General features: G+C 39.8%; 1 protein-coding gene across 1 annotated transcript in view; it reads left to right on the top strand.

Annotated features, from left to right (window-relative positions):
- Positions 1 to 2581: 2581 nt before the first annotated feature.
- The window catches only part of LOC104624674 (neurexin-3-beta-like), a gene marked incomplete at its 3' end in the record, with an annotated part of 103775 nt that continues 85565 nt past the window's right edge, over positions 2582 to 20791 (top strand). The window contains exons 1-2 of the mRNA XM_010292106.1: positions 2582 to 2752; positions 4858 to 5029. Coding sequence (XP_010290408.1) covers positions 2582 to 2752; positions 4858 to 5029 — 343 coding nt within the window. The remainder of the gene's footprint in view (positions 2753 to 4857; positions 5030 to 20791) is intronic.

The following is a 20791-nucleotide window of genomic DNA, read 5'->3' on the forward strand; positions in this document are numbered from 1 at the left end:
AGAATTGCTATCGATTCATATTGATGCAGCTGAGAGTAGCATTTGTCCTATTGCCTGGGGTTCTCTCTCTTGGTTTTTGAAATTAAATGGTTTCTGCACACAGACAACAGCTGTACACTTTCAGTCTAGATGATTTGAATTTTAGATGAAGAAAAAGAAAACCCAAAGGTAAAGCCCTTTTCAGAGCACGCAGTGCATGTGGCTGTTTGCGTATGCATCCTCTCTAACACACTCCAACTGCTCATCTCACCAAACCACTGCCACCCTCATTTGACTTTCTTTTCACCCAATCTACTACAGGAAGGTGGATGCCTTCAAAATGGAAAGGCACAGCGCAGAGAAAGCAAAGGGCTGACAACCTGCGTGCAGAGAGGCTCTACTCTTCTTTGGGTGTGGGGAAACAAAAGAAAAAAACACACCTGCAAAAATGTCAGACCTCAGAAACGTTCCTAAGGTCCCTTCATAGGAAAGGAATAGGTTTCAGGAGTTAAAGGTAGAAAGCCTTAGGACCTGCCCGTCTTGGATTGCAACCACTCTCAGGGCTGAAAGGGTTGGGATTGTCAGGGTGTCATCAGTGTTTAAGTACACTATATCTATTTTACAGGGCTTGTAGATCTTGGGAAGGTAAGTGACTATCACCCCTCTGTCACAGATGAAGAATGTTTTATGGGACGCTAAAAGAAAAAGTTGCCCAAAGTGAAATAATGCTCAAAGGCAAGCAATAGATTGCGGATCGCCTGATCCATGCTGTAGATTAGCCCCTGTATCATTTAATGATGTTCAAAATGTTTTGGGAGCAGTGCCTGTAACAAGAAACTGCTGCCAGGAGGTCAAGGTGAGGCCTTGTGTATTTTTTTTAGTACTTTGCTTTATTTTGTTCATGTAATTTATCTACAACCATCTCATTACATGATCACAATTATTTGCCTAAAGTCTTAGCATCATCATGGCAGATGTTTATCACCAGAAGGGCTGTAACTGAGGAGAAAGCAATGTGGCTTTTGAGGGCAGCAATTTTATGAGACAAATCAGCAAAAGATAAATTCTTGAGGAACTTTAAAAATCCTTATTGGCACAGTAGCCTTAAAGAAAGAAGGGGAGAAGTAATGTACAGATTGAATGCTGAGTTCACTTCATTATTTATAAATAAAATGGCTCTTAGTTTTCCAAGGTATAGTGCCAACACTTGATGTCACTGGGAAGTTTCAAAAAGGTTAATTAATGGTCTCCTTTTCACGGAAAGTGTTTGGGGCAGCCCAGTGAATGCCGATGCAGAGATTAAAAAATGCGTACTGCCTATTAAAATCCTCTTGAGCCCTTTTGGAGCATGTAACTCGCATACCCCGTGTGGCTATGTATTCAGCTTTTCCCTTGCTGCATGGTTAGGAATTTTTTTTCTCTAACTACAAAATAAACATTACAGATGGTGGCTCAGAAGTAAATCTTTCTTTGTCACATACTTCCTGGTCTAGTTAATACCTTTGTTTGATAACGTGGAAGGAAAATCTACTAGCTGAACGTATGGGGAGAGGAATGAAAGGTCATGTCCATCATGAAGTGTTAAAGTTTATCGGTAAAGCTTGTCTTTCAGATTTAGAAGGAAGGTAGGACTTGGTAAAAGCTGCTTTTAATGAGGTGTTGTAGTGTATGAAACTGTGGAATTGAAGAGATCTTGAAAATAAATCCTGGATTTGCCCCCTGTGTCCATGCTCACTGTTCTTTGCTGTAGGATTTTCTTTGTTTTGCTTTACTTTTTTTTTTTCTGCCAGGAATGTATAAATTAATTGTTGCTTTTTTCATAGTGTCTGGTGCCCTAGAGATATAAAATATCATGAATAAACTATATCTTGAAGTCTGTGCCTGCAGTTTGGCTCCAGTAGCCCTGCTTTTGGAGTACTGTGTTATACTGTGTTTTATCATGGTAATTGGAACAGAACCATTTTCATGACAAGCTCCTACTCAGTCCAAAGAAGAGTATCAAAATCTGGCACAAAGTTGTGCTTAAAGAGTCACAGGGAGCTCTGGCCAAGGCAGGGACTGAAGAGAGCTGGAGTAGGCCTTCAGTCAGGCCCCTGATATTTTTTTTTAAAGACAAATTTTTGCATTTCTCAGATGCAACAAAATGTTGTGTGGCTTTGAGAAGGGACGTCTCCTTGGCTGTGGGAGGGGGTCACAATCTGCTTGGGATGGGGAGAGCGCCCGTTTGCTCATTTCCCTGCTTTCTCCAGCAGACCAAAGGCCACTGGCGGTTTGCAGTCCTCTGCTTCCAGAATCTTATCTCTTTCCCAGTTTGCCCTCTAATCCGTGGGTTATCACGAGCTCTTTAAATAAGGTTTTTCCTTCAAGTCTGTGGAAAGGGAATGACGAAAGGAGCTACCTCCTTTTTCTCAAAGGAGAGATCAGAAGAGTTTTCTCCTTCTGCAGGGGAGAAAAGCTAAACTTTCCACCATCCCTTTCCCCACTTGCAAGTTTTTATCTCTGCCTCCTTCAGCCTGTAGAGTTTGACGGTGCACAGCTTTCTGTGCTGAATACCTCTTAATCCCTTCCTCCTCTGTGGTGGTGGAGATCTGCTCCATTAGACATGGTGCAGCTCTTCATCTTAACCTGCTTACGCTATGGCTTCACCAAGGTGGACTCTTCTCAGAGTGGTCACACTTTACAGAAGGTTGATGTATTGATGGTGATTGAAAAGCTGGGTGAGAGGTTGCCTGGGAGGTTGAATATAAGGCAGCACCTTGTAGAACCACATGGAGTCAGTAACCAGGTTATCTGGCCATAGGCATTCTTTGAGTCTGTGAGCAAAAATTAATCACTTGTTCTTTGCTAATTACTATGCAAATAAAGATAATTATGTGGTTGCCAGCAAAAGATTCACTAAAACAACGCGGGGACATCACTTACTTCATATGTCAATAAAGTGGTAAAGCTGTGCCAGCAATGGTTTTACCTGAAATAAATTTCTGTTCAATGAAAACTCCCTTATTTTTGGGGTAGCATAAGAGAAGAAAGGTTGATTATTTTCAAATGGTATCTGAGTTCAGGCATGTGCTGGGAACAGCAATCCACTTACCCCATGTTACAGTGAAAAAAGATTATTGATATCTTGAAGGGAAGTCTGTCCAAAGCATAGCAGTGTGAATGTATGTGAGACAGTTGCTATCCAGCACAAATTTAGAAGAGTCTAAAATTTACCATTATAAGAGAAGAGAAATAATATCAGGGTGCATACTGTTGCAGTGCTAAATTTCAAGTGTCAAAGCACAGTCCAGTTTTTTAATGACCTCTTCAGCTATAGGAGTGCTTCCCTTTCATAATAACAGTGTTGTAATCTGAAGAATAGAGGGGGTTGTGTCGGGGGAAAAAAAAGTCAAAAAAAGAAGAGTATTTAAGATATGAGGAACTTTGGAAAAGGATCTTGTGATGATTATTTGGTATGAGGAAACTTCGAAATGTAAAGCAAAGCAAGAATCAGGGAAGGTCTCTGTGAGAATTAGAAGACATGAAGGCTTTAAGGAAAAGGTCTGTTGATACCATGAGACAGGAGTAAATCTGGGAGAGGAATCTGAGGTGGCCTTCAAGTACAGGAGGAGAGGTTTCTTTCTGGTTGCTGAGATTTGCTGACGTGAACGTAGTGAAATCAGTCAGGGTAACAGCTCTGAAGGATGGAGTCCTTTGTCGAAAAGCAGATATGTAAGGTAATAGCAGTAACAAAATTGTCTCATGCCTCAGTTTTGTTTTGAAGAGGCTATATTTGGTATGAGATGGTTGTCCACTCTGTGTTGTTTCTTCCTTGATTTTTCTATTGAGACAGTTGATAAGACCAGTGCCAACTTTATAGTGTGAATGGCTTACTACACGACACAGTTTAGTTCTGCCTGTCTGTACCGGAGATGAATCCGTGCAGTACACCTAATATGCCTTCATAAACAGTGACACCAGCATACTGTGCCTCTTCTTGTTGAGGGCTTGAAGATACATTCTAGTTAATGTATATTATACAGTGATGGGAGTTTCTGGCACTGTTTAAATCAGTAGTAGTAAATGTAGATATCTAACCTGATTATACTCGGGGTGTGTATTTTACAACCTAAAGTCACCGAGTCTGGTCATTACTTGGAACTACGTGACAGGAGCTGCAGGAGGAAATGTTATGGCTGGTACAACTGGCTTTGCGTGCTCTTCCCTTTCAGTCAGTGACGGGCGGAAAGTTTTGGGAGAACACTGTGGAGGACTGCTTCAGGGCTGACACACAGAAAAATAAAAGACTGCGGCTACTCCTGCCTTTTGAAAGTCTGGAAAGTTCTCCATTTCATTTGAGAGCAATTAGCTTCCCTTAGGTGGTCAAATTAAAAGTTGGCTAATTACATTTTTGCTCCCTTCTAATTTCATCCATCTTGTAACTGCATTCTTCCTGCTGGATCCCACAGTTATGTGTTTTGGGGTGGGGGCTGTTTATTTTGTTATTCTTCTTGTGAAACAATTGGGATACAGCCTGCCTGTGGCTGCATTTCAGGTGACAATTAAACAAGTGACTACTAAGCAGTAGAGATGTTACTCAAATAACTATTTATCCACATCTCCGTGTTTTTATTGCCTGATTTCTCACCTGTCCTCTGTGATGCTTTAAGGCAGCAAATGAGTTGCTATGTTCAGGTGAATGCTGTAAAGGAAGAGTGTGAAAGACAATGTTTGCACTGAAGCAGAGCCAACGACATGTGCCCTGACAATGCTCAAAATTATGCTTCTGTGTGTTCTTCAGTGCCATCTACCGGCACCGTTCCCCATTGGATTTATAGGCCAAGAACAGTCTCTTAACAGGCACCAATTTACAAGCATTTGTTTCTGTTTTCCTTTCAGGAGCAAGGCAAGATCGGTGTAGTCTTCAATATTGGCACAGTGGACATCTCTATTAAAGAGGAAAGCACACCTGTAAATGATGGCAAATACCACGTGGTACGCTTTACCAGGAATGGTGGCAATGCCACACTTCAGGTTGACAGCTGGCCAGTGAATGAACACTACCCAACAGGTACATGCTTTTTGTCTTTCTGTTTCTGCCTGTCCATATCTAAAAAAACTGTTAGGCAACAACTGGGTATGATATAATGCTTTGTCACTTCATCTCAACAATAAATTGATGAGCTTGGTGGCACATATTCTATCTTTTAGAAAACAAAGAATGGTCCTTTACATAGGAAGAAAAAGCATGCCAACTGTGTGGTGTGATGTACATAGATCCTGCTGTTTCAGAGGTCTCTAAGTGAATCCTGGTTCTGCAGAATCACAAACTGATGCAACAACAAGCTCGGTTTTGCTACTTGTGATATTTTCCAACTGTTTAAGGGAGGAAATTTTTGAACAGACTTTACAAAAAGAAGAGGTGATTCTAGCCACACTTAAGACACAGGCTATAATAGACGTAGAGTTGAAGTATAAGTAAAGTGGAAGATTAAGTTGCAAGTATTTGAACAGACCTTATGGTTGCCTCATCACTTGAATTTTACTTTTAGGTTTGCAGATACAAAGGTTGACACAATCTAACAAAAGCTGTCAACTCCTAGTTGACTTTAGGTCAAAATGCAGTGGATATTGGTTTCCAATATTAAGTCTAAGCAACTTCCATTTCTTCCTTTGTAGGTTGTACATAACTAACCTGGGACAGAAGGAAGAATTCTGTGATAAACATGAGACAATTTCCTAGTTGTGTAGGACTTGCCCACAAGCCACTATACTCAAATTAGAAGAAATATCCTAATTATTTATGTAATGTTACACTAATAGATTACCCAATGGGGTTAATTTAATCTCTTCCACTCGCTCAGAAAGTACACAAAGTTTTTAATATAAGTGATCTGTCCTGTGGTAATCTCTACCACATATTCAGCATGACACTTTGTAAGTGTTTTGGTGATGTATATGCAGAAGAGTACATTTTAATAATTATCCTTATTTCTGTGAAATAATTGCTTTCCAAGAACACCATGACAGACATGCTGAGTTAGATTCTAGACCTGTTATCCATTGGTTAGAGAGGGAAGCATGGCTAGGGGATGCCCAAACTGAGCATCTTTCTACTGGTCCTTTCATCAATTATTTTGTGGTAAGATACTTCTAATCCAACTGGCAGCCAATTATAGTCAGTAAAAACTCCATGAATAAATTTTCTTCTTCTGTTACTTGCTGTAGTAAGTCCCTGGTGAAAAGAAACAAAATATTCAACTCTTTGCTTTAGAGTTTTGTTTTGTTTTTTTAAAAGGGAAAATAAATCACACTCAGATTGTGTGTGTGTACCTTGGTGCTCTCTGTTTCTGTCTTGGCTAAAGATATTCCTGTGTTTTCATTAGAAGATGTATGGTTTTATAGAATCAGTATTAATCTTATATTCTGGGCTAGTATTGAATATATAAGGTTGCTCCCCAAGGGAAAAGGACACTTTTATATTCCAGACACCTTTTCCTTTCCATGCATCTATTTCAGTTACTGGCTTTTTGTAGGTGGTGAAGTTTTCAGCCTGTGCCTGTGAAAATAAAGGCTTATGGGATCATACTTTGTGTGTGTGCATGTGTCTCCCTGTTTTTTTGCAGTTTCTTTAAAACTGATGTTTTAGCTGCATTAAGGGGTTAAAAAAAATAAATTAAAAAATCCTACATCGTTAGGGAAAATAACCAAGGGAGGAAGGCAGTGTTCTAGCCCTCCCAGAGGAAAAGACTGTGGCTTGATCTCAATTCATGTTAAATACCAGAATATTCATATAATAAAGAGGCATTTTGAATGCCTTAGATTCAGGAAAAGCTTCAATGAGAGAAGCCAATAACTACAGGAAACCAAGCCTTATTTGTTCCATTTTCTGGGGAATTAATGGTTTAAAAGAAGACCAAACAGGAGATTTTGAAATGAATAATTTGTTGTCTTTCACAGACTAAACTTGCACTAGTGTTTCTCATACTGAGTGCAGGACCAAACCGGTGTTCAGCAGAGTTTCCGCTCTGTAGCAGGCTCTGTGGTTGTGTTGACACCAGCTAATCCAGCGTGTTTCAGCTGGAGACTGCTGAAACTGCAGTTGGTTTCAAACATGTAATAAAAGCTAAGGAATCTTGTATTTTATGCATAGAATCAATTCTGGAAACACAAACATTATTTGTAGTGTTTAAAAAACATCACATTTTTAGCATATGCATGTTTGGGCATGCTGTGTTGTCTGTAATATGAACAATTTCAGGTGTACTTGATTTTCTGCATAGTGCTACAGCCTAATGTTTGCAAATTAGCAAAAGAATCTTCTTTGTCATCACATGTGATGCAATATTCAGACAGCAGGGCTGCATTCTGAATGTCATTTCCATGCTCCTCTCTGAGTTTTATTACCTGTAGAAGAATTATACATTAGACTTATAATTGCTTGCTCAATGGAAAGTACAAATAAAAGTGGGATATTCATTAAATGAGCAAAGAGAGAGAATATTGGCTTTCCTTAAAACACAGTCTTCAGTTAAATTGAAATTAAATGAAACTAGCCCAATGGGACTGAAAGACTCCAAAGCTGTATTTTTGCAACTTCATATAAAAGACAAGAAAGTGGAAGTAAAACAGAAAAGCAACAAACTTAGAATTTGGGCACCGACATTTTGGTTTTTATAGCATCCAATTACATCTCAGTCACCTGCAACATGAGCTTTATGCTCTCTTGTGAGGAAGAGGGTTAGAGAGAAATTGTAAAGGAGGAAATTAAACTGGAGCTAAGATTGGCTAAGCTTTGGGACTGAAATAATACAATCATCAGGGATGATCTCTCACCGTTTGTACCATTCCAATCCTTCCAGAGTTTCTCTTACTGGGCAGTAAGACTCTGAAGAGTAGCCTGGTGCAGGTCTCTGAGACAAAGCTCATGAGAGCTGGGTGATGGCAAATAGCAAAATCAGCACTGGCACTGCTATCTGCAGTTCAGCTGTTGTGATTTAGTTCAGCCAAAACCATTGAGCCATTTATGATTTATTTGCATTAGTTTTGCCCTTTGTCCTCTCCTGCAAGTACACAATAAGGAGATGGGCTTTTTTCATAAGCTGTTCTGATAGCCAGTTCCTTGATGCTTAATTCATGAAGTTGATCATGTCATATTTCTTAAGTGAAATGATCTTGATCACAACATATTTCTTAAGTCAGGATATACACCTTTTGCTAACAGAACTTACGAATTTCTGTGCCCTAAAGTGCAGTTTTCTATGACTGCCTTCCTTCTGTTTTCTCACATGCCTTCACCCTTTGGTGTACATCCCACGTAACAGATTGTAGTTGGTCACCGTTTTCATGCTGAAAGCCTTCTCTATATATAAATTAATCTTTTTAGTGATGAAGTAGGAATCTTTTTGGACCAAGCATAGGTAAGATAGGAAAACTAGTTCAGGCAGAGGAAGCTTCTGGCATGATTTTGTTCCAGATTTCAGAAAACCCATCAAATTTGAGGCACTTTACAGTAGGATAGAAGAACTTAAATTAGGAATCCTGAGGTTGGGAAGGAGTCAGCAATTCTCAGAAGGGTTAAAAATGAATCGTCTGTCTTGACACAGAACTGGTATACCTCAGTCCCTAAGTTTTCATTATTTGTTAGACAGGAGATTTTTTTTCTCTCTCCCCTGTCTTTGCTTGCAAGGAATACTTGTGTGTTGCCAGATTTGTAGTGTACATCGAAACAAGCATGATATTCCTGTTCATTCATCCATGCACTGACTACATTATTTGCAGCAGAAAAAGAAATGAAACTACGTGAAGAGAGGCTGTAAAGCAAGAGTATCAGTGCACCAAAATAAAGTCTAATTGGAGTAATATTTTAAGAGAGATTAAAGGAAGAAAGGCAAGAGGGGGGAAGAAGTTGTCATTTAAAGAAATACATGTTTTAGCAAGAGATTTGTAGCCTGGATTTTATCCCTGCATTTTATAAATAAGCAATAGGACAGCATTAAACAACCGGATCCTTATCAGGATTCATTAGTTCATCCACCCAATGCAGATTTTATATTTTTCCCCTTTATCATTCTCTTGAGTGATCTCTCAGCCATCTTTTAGAAGTTTCTGCCCTTTCAAATGACATTAATTTGCAGTTCTATTGGCACTGAATAAAAGAAAAAAGATTTTTGTCCTCTGTGCCCCTACTATATTCTCTCTCTCAAGTACACGTTTGTGAGGAAGTTGGATTTTAGGAAGTTGGACAGTTAGCTCTCAACAGCAGAACTCCAGGGACTTTGTGACTGCTCTGGTAAGTACTGTGGCCCAATAAATATATACGTATAAGATAAAAAGTTGGTTCTGAGACTCTGATGTCTGTGCTGGGGTTTTACTTCAGAATAGTCCCAGTCCCTAGGACTGAATGACCCTGAAGAGTTGGGGCATACCTTCTGGTTTAAATCCATTTGAAAGGAATCCAGTTTGTATTCCCTGAGAGCATTGCAGTATATGAATCGAAGTGTAGCAAGTGGAGAAGGTTGGGAGGTACACCTCAGAGGCATGCTTCTGATTCAAACCAAAATGCTGATGTAGGTGGATCTCACCATAATACACACTGGAGCTTGACAGAGGAGCTCATTCTTTCATTACTCCTTCCCATACTCAGGTTGCTTGAATAGTCAAATTTCTGTTTTCTACTCTCTCTCATCTTCTGTTCAGCTGGATCACTTTGCCAATGCCATCCCCCTTGTAACTGGCCCAGGTGGGAGCGGACATGATCATTCAGGACACAGGGAAAGATAAGATGACTTCATTTATCAGCAAGGCTGGTTTATGCCAGTGTAAAGTCTTTGCTGAACTATGTCTTTAGTAGTCTATGTGAGACGAAGTCATTCTTTCTCACCTGCTGCTGCCTGAAACAAAATGCTTTCCAGAAGCACAGATTAAAGGGATAGTGGTCTAGATTGTCCTGCCTTTCTAAAATGTGAAAGGCATGAAGTCTCTCTTGCTACAATATATTTTTTTATTTACTTGGTGGAGAGATCTGAGATTGCTTGGTTAGTACCAGGTAGGTGATGTGAGACAGCTGAAATTATGTACAACCTCTGTATATTACAGGTTTAATAGATACTGTATGTCTCACCTGTTCTAACTGTAGAGAAGGAATTGTGGTGTGGAAACGTTTGAAATATGTTGGTCTTTCTCTTTTGATACAATTGAATGATATGCATGGTTCCATCTTATCCTTCTTTTAGTAAAAGTCTTCTGGGACTAAAAAGATACAAATTGAAATGTGGGGGCTTTTGTATTGCTGTTGAAGACCATTGGATACTTTAACAAAGTGCTGAGTATTTCTCTGCTAACTCTGCCCTGCTTGCATGCTCTTTTAATTGTACTAAATTAGAATATTGGCTGCAGCCTAATAAGATTAGAAATATCTAGATCCATGTTTTTTCTTTAATACCCACCCAAAACTATTGTAGGTGTTTGAAAAATGCAGTAGTACAGTAGGCTGAACAGAATTTGAGTTAAGTCAGCATCAGGGATTTTACAGGGCTTTTGGGGTGGGAGAAATGGAGCATGGAGTGGTTTTGAGAAGAGGGAACTGAACTGCAAATACTGAATTGAAAGGGCATTTAATGAGTAAGGAAACTGAAGTTGGTTTAAATATTAAGTGTTGTGTGACACCCTGTGACCCATGATGAGTCCTATTGTAAATTTCTGTAAAAAACAAAAAACATACTTCATTTTCCGATAAGTGGATGTCCACAGCTCCAGTTATCTTTAAATGGGGTATCTCTAAAAATGGTTATACACACCTCTACAAATCAAATTCCCTAAATTTTATACAGTTGTGCCAACTGAACTATAGTTCATAGTCTGCTTTGAAACAGGTCATTTCTTGCCATACTCAAGCCATTTATCACCTTTCCCTTGATATTTTCAGTCTCCTTCCACAAGTGGCATGAACTTTATGTTCAATGAAGTCCATTTCCCACCTCATCCCTCTACTGGAGGGACTTTGGGGAGGGTGTTATTTCTTTTCTTCATTCTTTTTGGTTTTATTTAGTTTTTATCAGCAACATTTTCTTTCTCTCCCTCTGTGATTTCCCAGCCATGAGATAAATAGCCTTGTATCTTACAAGCTAAATACAATTACTGCTATCAAAACTGGAGTCTTTCTTTCCCTGTAAATGTCTCTTGGAAGCTGATAAGCTGTTCAAGGCAAACTGCAGGCTTCTGTCTAATCCTGAGATTAAACATAACCACCCAGAAGACAGCAAGAGATAATTGGGGGGGAGTGGAGGGGGCTAAGGAGGCAGGAGAGGAAGAGAGAAGGAGAAAGTGAGATCCTCTCCTGAGATATTAACAGGACATACACAAGGCTCAAGGTTATTTGTAAAGGAATTACACAAAACACACAAGAGCTTGTTATGATGAGGAATTTCCTCAGATAATGCAGTGATTGTTGTAGTTGTTAAAGACAAAATTTAGCAGGGATTTGTTTGATGTAAAGCAAGGAGGGGAGCTGTAGAAAACAGCTCCCAGCCACAACTGCTGATTTTTATATATTAGTCCCCATCTTGTCCTTGAAACTGGAGGTCTCACAAAGTTGCATCCAGATTCTTTGTGCACACTGGCTTGGGTTCATCTCACTGGCTTTATGCTGAATGTGGGGAGACAGTAGATTTCCCAAGAGTAATGCAGGGCACTGAGCTGGTTTTTCTGTGCTCTGTGTTTTGCTACCTACAGACCATCTGAACGAGGGTAACTTAACCCTCCTGTTTGTGAAACGGAGATAACGCTAATCTTCTAGGAAGTGAGGGTGCCTTGATTACCAAGGAATAGTGTGTTATACCTGTAGTAGTCTTCCATTATAACCAAGGCAGGATTACTGAAGACAGTCTTTATGAGTCAGTCCAATACAGTTGAAAAAAGCAGCCTCGTTTCTGGAAATATAAGTTCTTGTTTTTTTGTCAGCGACGTTTTTATTTTCTCGCTCTGTATTTTTTTTAAGGTCTTGTGTTTCTGAAAGCTTGTCTGTATTTTTTAACTATCAGTTTACCTAATATGGGACATTACCTCTCACAACTTTGCTTTATTTAATTTATAATGCATTAGCCAAGAATGAGAAGATAAGTTTGGATGATCTAATAGTAGCATCAGTGGAGGATTTAAGAGAAGACTACATATCCTTTCTTCAGCTGACATCTGCTCTGAAACTGGAAATAATATTGTGATTGTTAGTTCTCATGAGGTCAGTAATGCAGAGTCTAATGCTGATTGGGACATTAACAAGGAAAACTCAAAAGCAGAACTAACTGGGATGTCTGAGTCTTTGCAACAAGTTCTTCCTGTCTAACTTTGTACTTATCCCTGCACAGTACCCCTGCATGGCTCATGTTGTACTACTTCAGTGATTTTCAAATGTTTGGCATCTGAGCCTTATTAGAAGAAATAACTTGTTCCTGTGCTTTGCAGAGCCTGGATCCTCCTCCCCCAAATTCCCTCTGTCTCTTCCAGAGTGATTTTGGCATCTCCTCTTTTCCTCTTCTCCACCCTCTGGTTTCTGCCTTCTTGTGTCCCTTTGGCTCTCCCTTCCCTCCTTCATACTTGAGGCTGTTATGATCTCCTTCTCACTGCTACTGAAACCAAGTTAATAGTAAAAAGCTTGGCTGAAGCTGTCTCCATGAAGAGGCAAATGGATCTTGTATTTGACTACTTGGAGTCATTAATAAGTCCCATTGCTTGATGTGCAAGCTGAAGGGATTTCTCTGTGGTACTGCCAGATCCCACTGTGGTCTTAATATTTTCCTATCCAAATGCCCTTGTGAGTGAGTAATGAGTTAAGAACAAGAGCACTGAATTTTGATTAGCCCTGTGGGCTGAACGTGATCCCCAGGGCTCTTGTCATACACTTGTTTGTGGGTTTTGATTTTTCATATTGTACTCATTTTGTGGGACTTAAATGAGCTCTCAGATGCTTCCTATCAGCATGAATTGGAGATGGCATGTAAAGTGCCTTTGACAGATTTACCGCATTTCATAATGAGCCTAAAACATATAAAAAGACAGGGTTAATAAAACAGCATTGCAGAAGCACATTTTGACGGCAGTACTGTGACATATGTTGAAAGATCTGCCAAGAGGGATGATTAAAGCATGACAAGTTGATGAAATCAAGAGTTGATTGTAGCTTGTCACTGCAGGGCCATAACATCTATAATATATTTATAAGGTTGGAAAACAGATAAATATGGCTACACGATATGAACACTCAGTTTTGGTCCCCTGTATTCACTGAGATATAAACCTACACACATTGAGTTACCAATAGACAAACATACTTTGGAATTTGTGCAAACACACTCATGTTAATGCATGTGAGTCCCTACTTGATGATGGGATAGGATCTGACATGATAAATAAGTTATGTAAATGTTGCCACTACACTCACAGTTTAACTTCATGTCTTTGAGGACAGGGGAGAGGAAAGCCAGAGAGAAAAATAACAAAGTGACTATTTTGCGACTTCCAGTACTCATCCTTCCTGTCAAGGTTTAATTTTTCAAAACTGAACCAGCCTCTTACAACACGCTGCACTCAGTCTACATGAGTTGCAGTCTTACCTTCACCAAATACTTCAAGCCCATATGAGTGGTAGTCTGTCAAGCGCTGGAATTTCTGTCAGCTTGGCATTAAGAAAGAGGGAGATGCATATTGTTTTATGAAGATAGGTAAGATAACCAGGCAGAAAACAGTACAGCATTGTTTAACAGCAGTAGGATTGAAGGAAGGGTACATACAGAGTAGTGTCTCTGTGCAAGGAGCCATGATCATCTAATTCCCACCTAGGATCCCACAGATAGTCCTTGGTCCGTGGGAAAGAGGGGAGAAGGAATAAGAAGCATTCTTCTGTAGCAGTCTCTATTGCTGCTGTGTAACAGTCACAGAAAAGGTGGTTCTAACATGAAAATAAGTGCCACAGAGGCAATACTAGTTTTAATTTAGCCAGAATACTTTCTCTTATTTATAGCCTGAATAAAGAAAATGCTATCAGCACATACTGACAATTTGAGGAAAACTTTTTGTCAGTGCTATTCAAAAGAACAAAGATATGTATTCTGTTGCTGCATGCTGTTAGTTGAATTAGTGTAGCATCACTCTTACATTTTCCTGAATCAGAGTAGGTGTCCGGTATGTCAAATCTACAGGCAAATACCAAATACACTGGAAGAAAATTTACTTTAATGGTCAAAATGACACTTCTGTGCAATGGTCCTGGATTTGGAATGTTTTCTATTCTGTCCTCCCAGAACCTGTTTGTTCATCTAATCAGCTTCTTGAGCGGGAGAACATCCAAGTGTCTGATGCTTCAGAGAACTACAGTAACCCACCATGGCAACAACAAAAATATGCCCCAGAAGAAGTCCTTCTAAAAAAAATTATCCTACTATTATGCTTAGTTTGTGACCTGAAATATGAGGTCACATAAGTTGTATGTGTTTCTATCATGTCTACATTCACTACATTTGTATTAGTCTGTTGGAAAGCGAATGCTTTCTTTTTTCCCCTTATTAATTTATCCAGGGAGACATGATCATGTGGAAGTACTCCCACTCCCTCTCCAGCTGGAATTTGAGAGAGATTACTCTGCTGTATTGTGAGCAGATTGCTCAGCCAAAATTTAAAACAAAATGAGACAGAACAAAACCTAGGCAGTTTAATGGCATCGCTAATTTTTTTCAATTTCTCTGATTCTTTTTCCATTGATGATCTTGATTCTTGAATCTGTTCTTTCTTCTTAGCTTAGTCCTACAGAGCAAGATTCTTTGTAAGATAAATTTTTGAAACACAGAGGGTTTGTTTATAAAAAGTACAATGGTAGTATAACTCAGGAGATGAGCTTTACAATTCCCCAACCCTAGGCTTGCTCTATGTCAGAATGATGACAGGAAGGCATACAGAAGAAGTATGCCAAGATATAGTATCCATAGGTCACTGATGCATCTTTCTATCTCGTTGTTCTCACCCTTCTTGCATCTGATACAATGAAACTGGTCCGAGGGATTTCCCTAACACTCACTACAGGCCTTTGACTCCCTGTCCCTGAGATACTATGGTGTAAAAAAAGGTGTATTGCGTTCACAGAGGGATCCAAGCCATGTTTTTTTCCCTTGTATCTCTTTGACATCCAGCATGCCTCTTGCTGAAATCATCACCGTGCCATTTTCCAGGAACTGTAATAAATACTGAGATGTAGGTACACCCTGATAGCTTGGTCCTGCTAACCATTCCAGGCTAAACCATACAGCTGCTCACATAAGCATGATTATTCTAACTGTCTGAATGCTCAAATATTATGAGCTGTTCTCATCTGTTATATCCACCGGTCTATGACTGAATGAATGCCCAGGTACCAAGCATAAGCAGTATAATAAAAAATTTTGGATAAATTTCTACTTTGCTGGAGTAAGATGAATTATTATCGGTTCAGTCATCTAATTTTATATATATATACACACATATATATTGTAACTTTATAGTGTAGTGCAGAGAAAGATGGAGAAATATTTCTCAAATGGAGAATTGGGCTAAATAAGATTGCTGGAAAGCAAGAATCCTGCTAGACAGCACAGTGCAGTGAACTCCCAGACATTAATGTAGTTACGTTTCTCTCCTGGGTTAGTTCTGTTTCAGTTTTCCTGGTCAAATGGAGTTGTTATAATATATTCTCTTTTTTCTTTCCCTTCCTGGCTCTTCTTTTGTCCCTGTGTCTCTTTCATATATACACACACACACACTGAGAGTGAGCAAATAAACATCTGGCTTGTGGGATCAGAGGCTTGAACAACAACGTTGTGCTTTTCTGATCTTATTGCCTGCAGAAAGAACAGTGCCAGCTGTCATCTCAGGTTGACACAGCTGACATGCAGTGACAGAAGGGGCTCACGCATCCACATCGGCCTTCTCCCTGGTCACTAAAAGGCACGGGAAAGCACAAGGTCATTGAAGCCCAATGCTCTGGACTGAAACAGAGCAACTGTGTGAAAGGGTGGTCAGAAATGAGAGAGGCCCACCATGGAACTTGGAGCCAGACGTTCCTGAATCCCAGCCTTGGTTTTATAAATGCCATTCCCTGTGTTCTTGGGCAATGCTCTCACCACTCTGTGCTCAATTTTCCAATCAGTAAAGTGAGGATAAAGCCTCAATCTACATTATCTTCAGGGACTTAAATAGAAAATACTCTACAATTCACTGAGTATGAAAACCTTTCTGGGTCTGTGAACTTACATCTTTGCTTTTTACTGAGTACCTGAGAATCCCAGAGACAGAAAACTCTAGTGTTGAACTTGCAAAATCTTTTGTATTTTTTTCTGAAGCCCCACAAATTCACAGTCAGTGAGACTCATTCTTCATAACAGTCTGTCATATGCAGATGGAGCGTTATTTTACCCCTTCGATACTTAGCATTTCCATAGCGATTTCCAAACTCAGGTCACTTCCAAGAATGAAATTAGTTTAAAAGGTTGGACTAGGAAAAATGTACCTACAGAAACTGTAAAATCCTTTTCCCGTGGGTCTACCTGACTTCTGACAGTGTTATTCAGTAATGGTTTTTTTCACCATGAGGTTGTTTCCTGTGTCTCTAGTTCATGGCATGTCGTTGTGAATGGCACCTGTCTTTGAGGAGGCTTACTGAATCGCTACAGAGTCATGGAATTCTCTTTTACTTTTTCTAAGCTAATGCAAACAAAAGTCTGGATTTCAAGAGGAGGCAAAGGTCACTGATTTGTAGCAATTAGAGATGGGAAAGGCCTCTTTGGTCTCATTTATTCCATTCTGTAATGAACTGATATCCCCCGCCACTTGATCAAGTAAAATTTTAAATAATTCAAGAATTTCCCTGAGGAGACTGTAGCACTGTCTAATATGTAATCTTGATAGGAAGTGCTGCTTAATCAACTTCTTCTTACATCAGCTTCATACTTGCTTTTAGTTATTTCCTGGCACTCACCCTAGAGAACTTGCTCCCTTCCATAGGTTTTTTTTCTGTTTCTTTTTTTCTCTTTCTGTTATTTGCAACTAGTTAGCTTTCCAATCCTCATTAGTGACATTTGACTAAATGCTTTATAGGCATTACTTTCATTAATGGCTGCTGACTGAGCAGCCTCCCTCAGCACTGTATTCATGGGAAAGGACTGCACATGCTTCCTCTATTTGTTGTATATTCGGCTCCCCATATTATTTCCCTGATAATATGTGCACAGGGAATCACAAAATCATAGAATCTTTGGGTTGGGTTGGACCTTTTAAGGTCACCTAGTCCAACCCCCCTGCAAGGGGCAGGGACATCCTCAACTAGATCAGGTTGCTCAGAGCCCCCTCCAACCTGACCTTGAATGTCTCCAGAGATGGGGCATCTACCACCTCTCTGGGCAATCTCTGCCAGTGTTTCAACATCATTATCATGAAAAATGTCTGTCTTTTATCTAGTCTAAATCTACCCTCTTTTAGTTTAAAACCATTACCCCTTGTCCTGTTGCAACAGGCCCTGCTAAAAAGTCTGACCCGATCTTTCTTACAAGCCCCCTTTAAGTACTGGAAGGCTGCAAAAAGGTCTCCCCAGAGCCTTCTCTTCTCCAGGCTGAATAACCGCAACTCTCCCAGCCTGTCCTCACAGGAGAGGGGTTCCACCCTTCGAGATGTTCCATCCGTCTGATCATTTTTGTGGCCCTCCTCTGGACCCACTCCAACTTGAAATGAGGTCCAGAAACATCTGAAGTTTGCTGGTGGAGCCAATTCAGCTCCGTCACTGCCAGCACCAAGGCAGAGACTGCAAGTCCTGCTGGAACTGAGCCGATTCCTGCATAGATACCGGAGTGCCTTCTGGCACCTTCCAACAAGGAGTCTTGGTTTCAGTATAATGCCCAATAAACATAAAGAGGAGCCCTTTTGAACAGGGAGCACAGTTCACTGAGCCCCAAGTGGTTCTGCAGGAATCAGTGCTCTTTCTAGCGATAAACATAAAGAGGAGCCCTTCTTGAACAGGGAGCACAGTTCACTGAGCCCCACGTGGTTCTGCAGGAATCAGTGCTCTTTCTAGCCCTGCCTCCATCCTGGCTGTGTCAGACCTAAGCTAGCTGTCTACCTGAGTGCTTTTGTTTGCAGGGGTATGATAGTGAGCCAGTGACTCTTTATGAAGCAGGTGTAAGGCCACAAGTTTTCTTAGGTCAGATCCTGCACCATGCAAAAACAGTTGTTCTGTTTTCAGTCTCACATTGGTCCTGGGAGCAAAATAGCTGCACTTGTGTAGCTCCAATGCCTGATATAACGCATGTAAACTAGATCCACTGTTTCTCTGCCCTGACTTTGCAAAACCCACAAAACAGATAAGCAATCCCTAGATAAATGGGAGTTAACAGAATTTAAAGCGTCAATACAAGTAAAGTGCTTTTGGCATTTGGTTATTGCTGCTTATTCCCATTGAGCTATATAAATTGGATCCTGACTTTTCCCAAAGGAATTGAAGAATTGGGATGTGGGGACAGTAGCAGTGGATTTTATTCTGATCTCTGTTTCATATCTCTTCCTGCAAAATGAAATTTGTTCTTGTTTAAAACGGAAAGATCAATATGTAGTTTCAGTTGTTCTGTAATAGTCACTTTAGCCTTGGCTGCCTGATATGGGGCTTAATTTGGACCTGGTCAGTGAAAAAGCAATAGTTTACACATTTACAAAACATCTCAAAGATCTGGTAACGTAGACACCCAAATTATTTCATGTCTGAAAAAAGGCTGAACTGGTAACTGCTTTCTCTATACTGTATACTAGTTCACTTTCCAACATAAATCAAAAGAGAACTAAAGCAGACTGTTTTTCTCTCATGCCCATGGCCTCAGCTTCTATAGGGCTGAAATGATTGAGTATAATCTGTTTATATAAAATAAGACCTGAATCACATTTTACACAAGACTAACTTTTTTTTCTTTTGCACGCTTGAAAAAGTTTGATTAACCTTCTTTCACCTTTGCTAGTCTGAGTTTTCTTTTTGTTTTGCTCCTATTCTGTGTTAGAATAGTGCTTCTGTGTTAGATTATAGGGGCAAAGCATTCATTTTCTCAGTCATCGAGGATGGGATTGAAAGATTAATCTAAGGGAGGTTGAAACGTTACTGGTCTTGTCCTGGGGCAGAAGCGTGAATTAGGTAACTTCTCAAAGTCTTCCTTAGTCTTGTTAATACCACATGGCCCATGTTAGCTGCACTTTCTAGGCAGACATTTAAACTCTAATCTCCTAGTTTGCCTCTGAATTTCGCAATGATTTTGGCCTGAATGCTGCTTTGCTTTGAATTAACACCCTACGTTTTTAGGCTAAAAAAGATAAGAGAGAGAGTGGCACCAGCATAAAACTTTTGGTTGAGGCGGTAGACACTTAGAAACAACTCCAGTTGCCTGAATAACTTTTGCTGTTGTAGTCTTGCTTGATAATTCTGTCTCCTATTTTTAGTACTTATGTTACCAAGACCTCGTTGTCTTTTGTCATGAGGGCAGTGAGCTGAGGAGAGTTGCAGTGTGAAGGTCAGCTTTTATCTCTGGCCCACGGTGTGATGAACGGAAGTAAAGGTGTGGCTCCCAGCAAACGTGATCAGAGGGAATTGAAGACAAAGTCAAGGGCAGCCAGGACTAAGGGGAAAATGAGGACAAGAAATAAAATGAGACTTCAATAGCAAAAGATGCAACTTTATTGAACAAAGAAGGCAGAGAGAAAAACATAATATCCAAGAGCTGAAGCAAAGACAAACAATGTCAAGACTTGGCTACTCTTCAGTCCCCTCAAATGAAATAAAATCCAAAATTTGAATTAATCTTCCATAGCACCCCTTGTTACACAAGGCAAAACTGAAGCTTTGCAATAATTTGTAGAGGGACAGTTTACGGTAGTTAGAAAGATTCCAGATCACCTACCTTATAATTACTTTGTTTAGTACATGGTCATCCTATTTAATTTCTGTATAAGCCATGTCTGTGGTTTCAGGTTTGGACTTTTTTCAAGTGTTTTGTAGAAACTTCTGCAAGTAGAGATTTTTTACATGTTTTGATTTAAATGCAAACATTCCCTATGATATATAACATAAACCACAATATAGTTTTACAGTAACACAACAAAATAAACAGCTATACATAAATAGGCCTGATGCTAAAACTTATTGTAGTGTTGTTATTCCTTCCTGATTTATGGAAGAATGTTCTAGTCCTAAATATGAACTTGTCTCAGTTTCCTAGCTGAATACAAAATGTGAACAAGTTATGGTTGTCCTTTGTAGTATTTAGAACAAAATATGTACTTGAGGAAATGTGAAAATGGGACAATTCAGTGTACTGTAAGTTTTTAAGTGCAGCTGCCAGAAGACAGACATGGCTAAAGAGGTTCAGTGTGTATCAATCACAAACACACTTCTGAAACTTTTGTGCCCTTTGTTAGATATTAGGGGGAAATGGTAGCTTCTCCATTATGCATGCGAGTCTCCTTTTCCAGGGAACACAGCATCAGCTCTAGAAGATTTCTGGGGGGGCTGAATTGAACTGAGTTAGTTTATGTTAGTAGAGGATTTAGCCCTTAAAGGTAATATTTGCAGGCTGTAGCAGGTAACTATGTCTCCCCCCCATACTGATGTCAATTAAGTGTATGAAAATCTCAGCGAGATTATGGGCATCCATAAAAACTCAAAGGGAACTGGCATTAAAGGCTGCTGAGTGAACTGAGCTATCAAACACTAGCTACTTACCAGCCCTTCTACTGAAATTCCATCTACAATAAGGGAACGAGACGGACAAGCAAGTAAAACAAC

This window comes from Phaethon lepturus, unplaced genomic scaffold, assembly GCF_000687285.1.
Source record: "Phaethon lepturus isolate BGI_N335 unplaced genomic scaffold, ASM68728v1 scaffold618, whole genome shotgun sequence".
Taxonomy (NCBI): Eukaryota; Metazoa; Chordata; class Aves; order Phaethontiformes; family Phaethontidae; genus Phaethon; species Phaethon lepturus.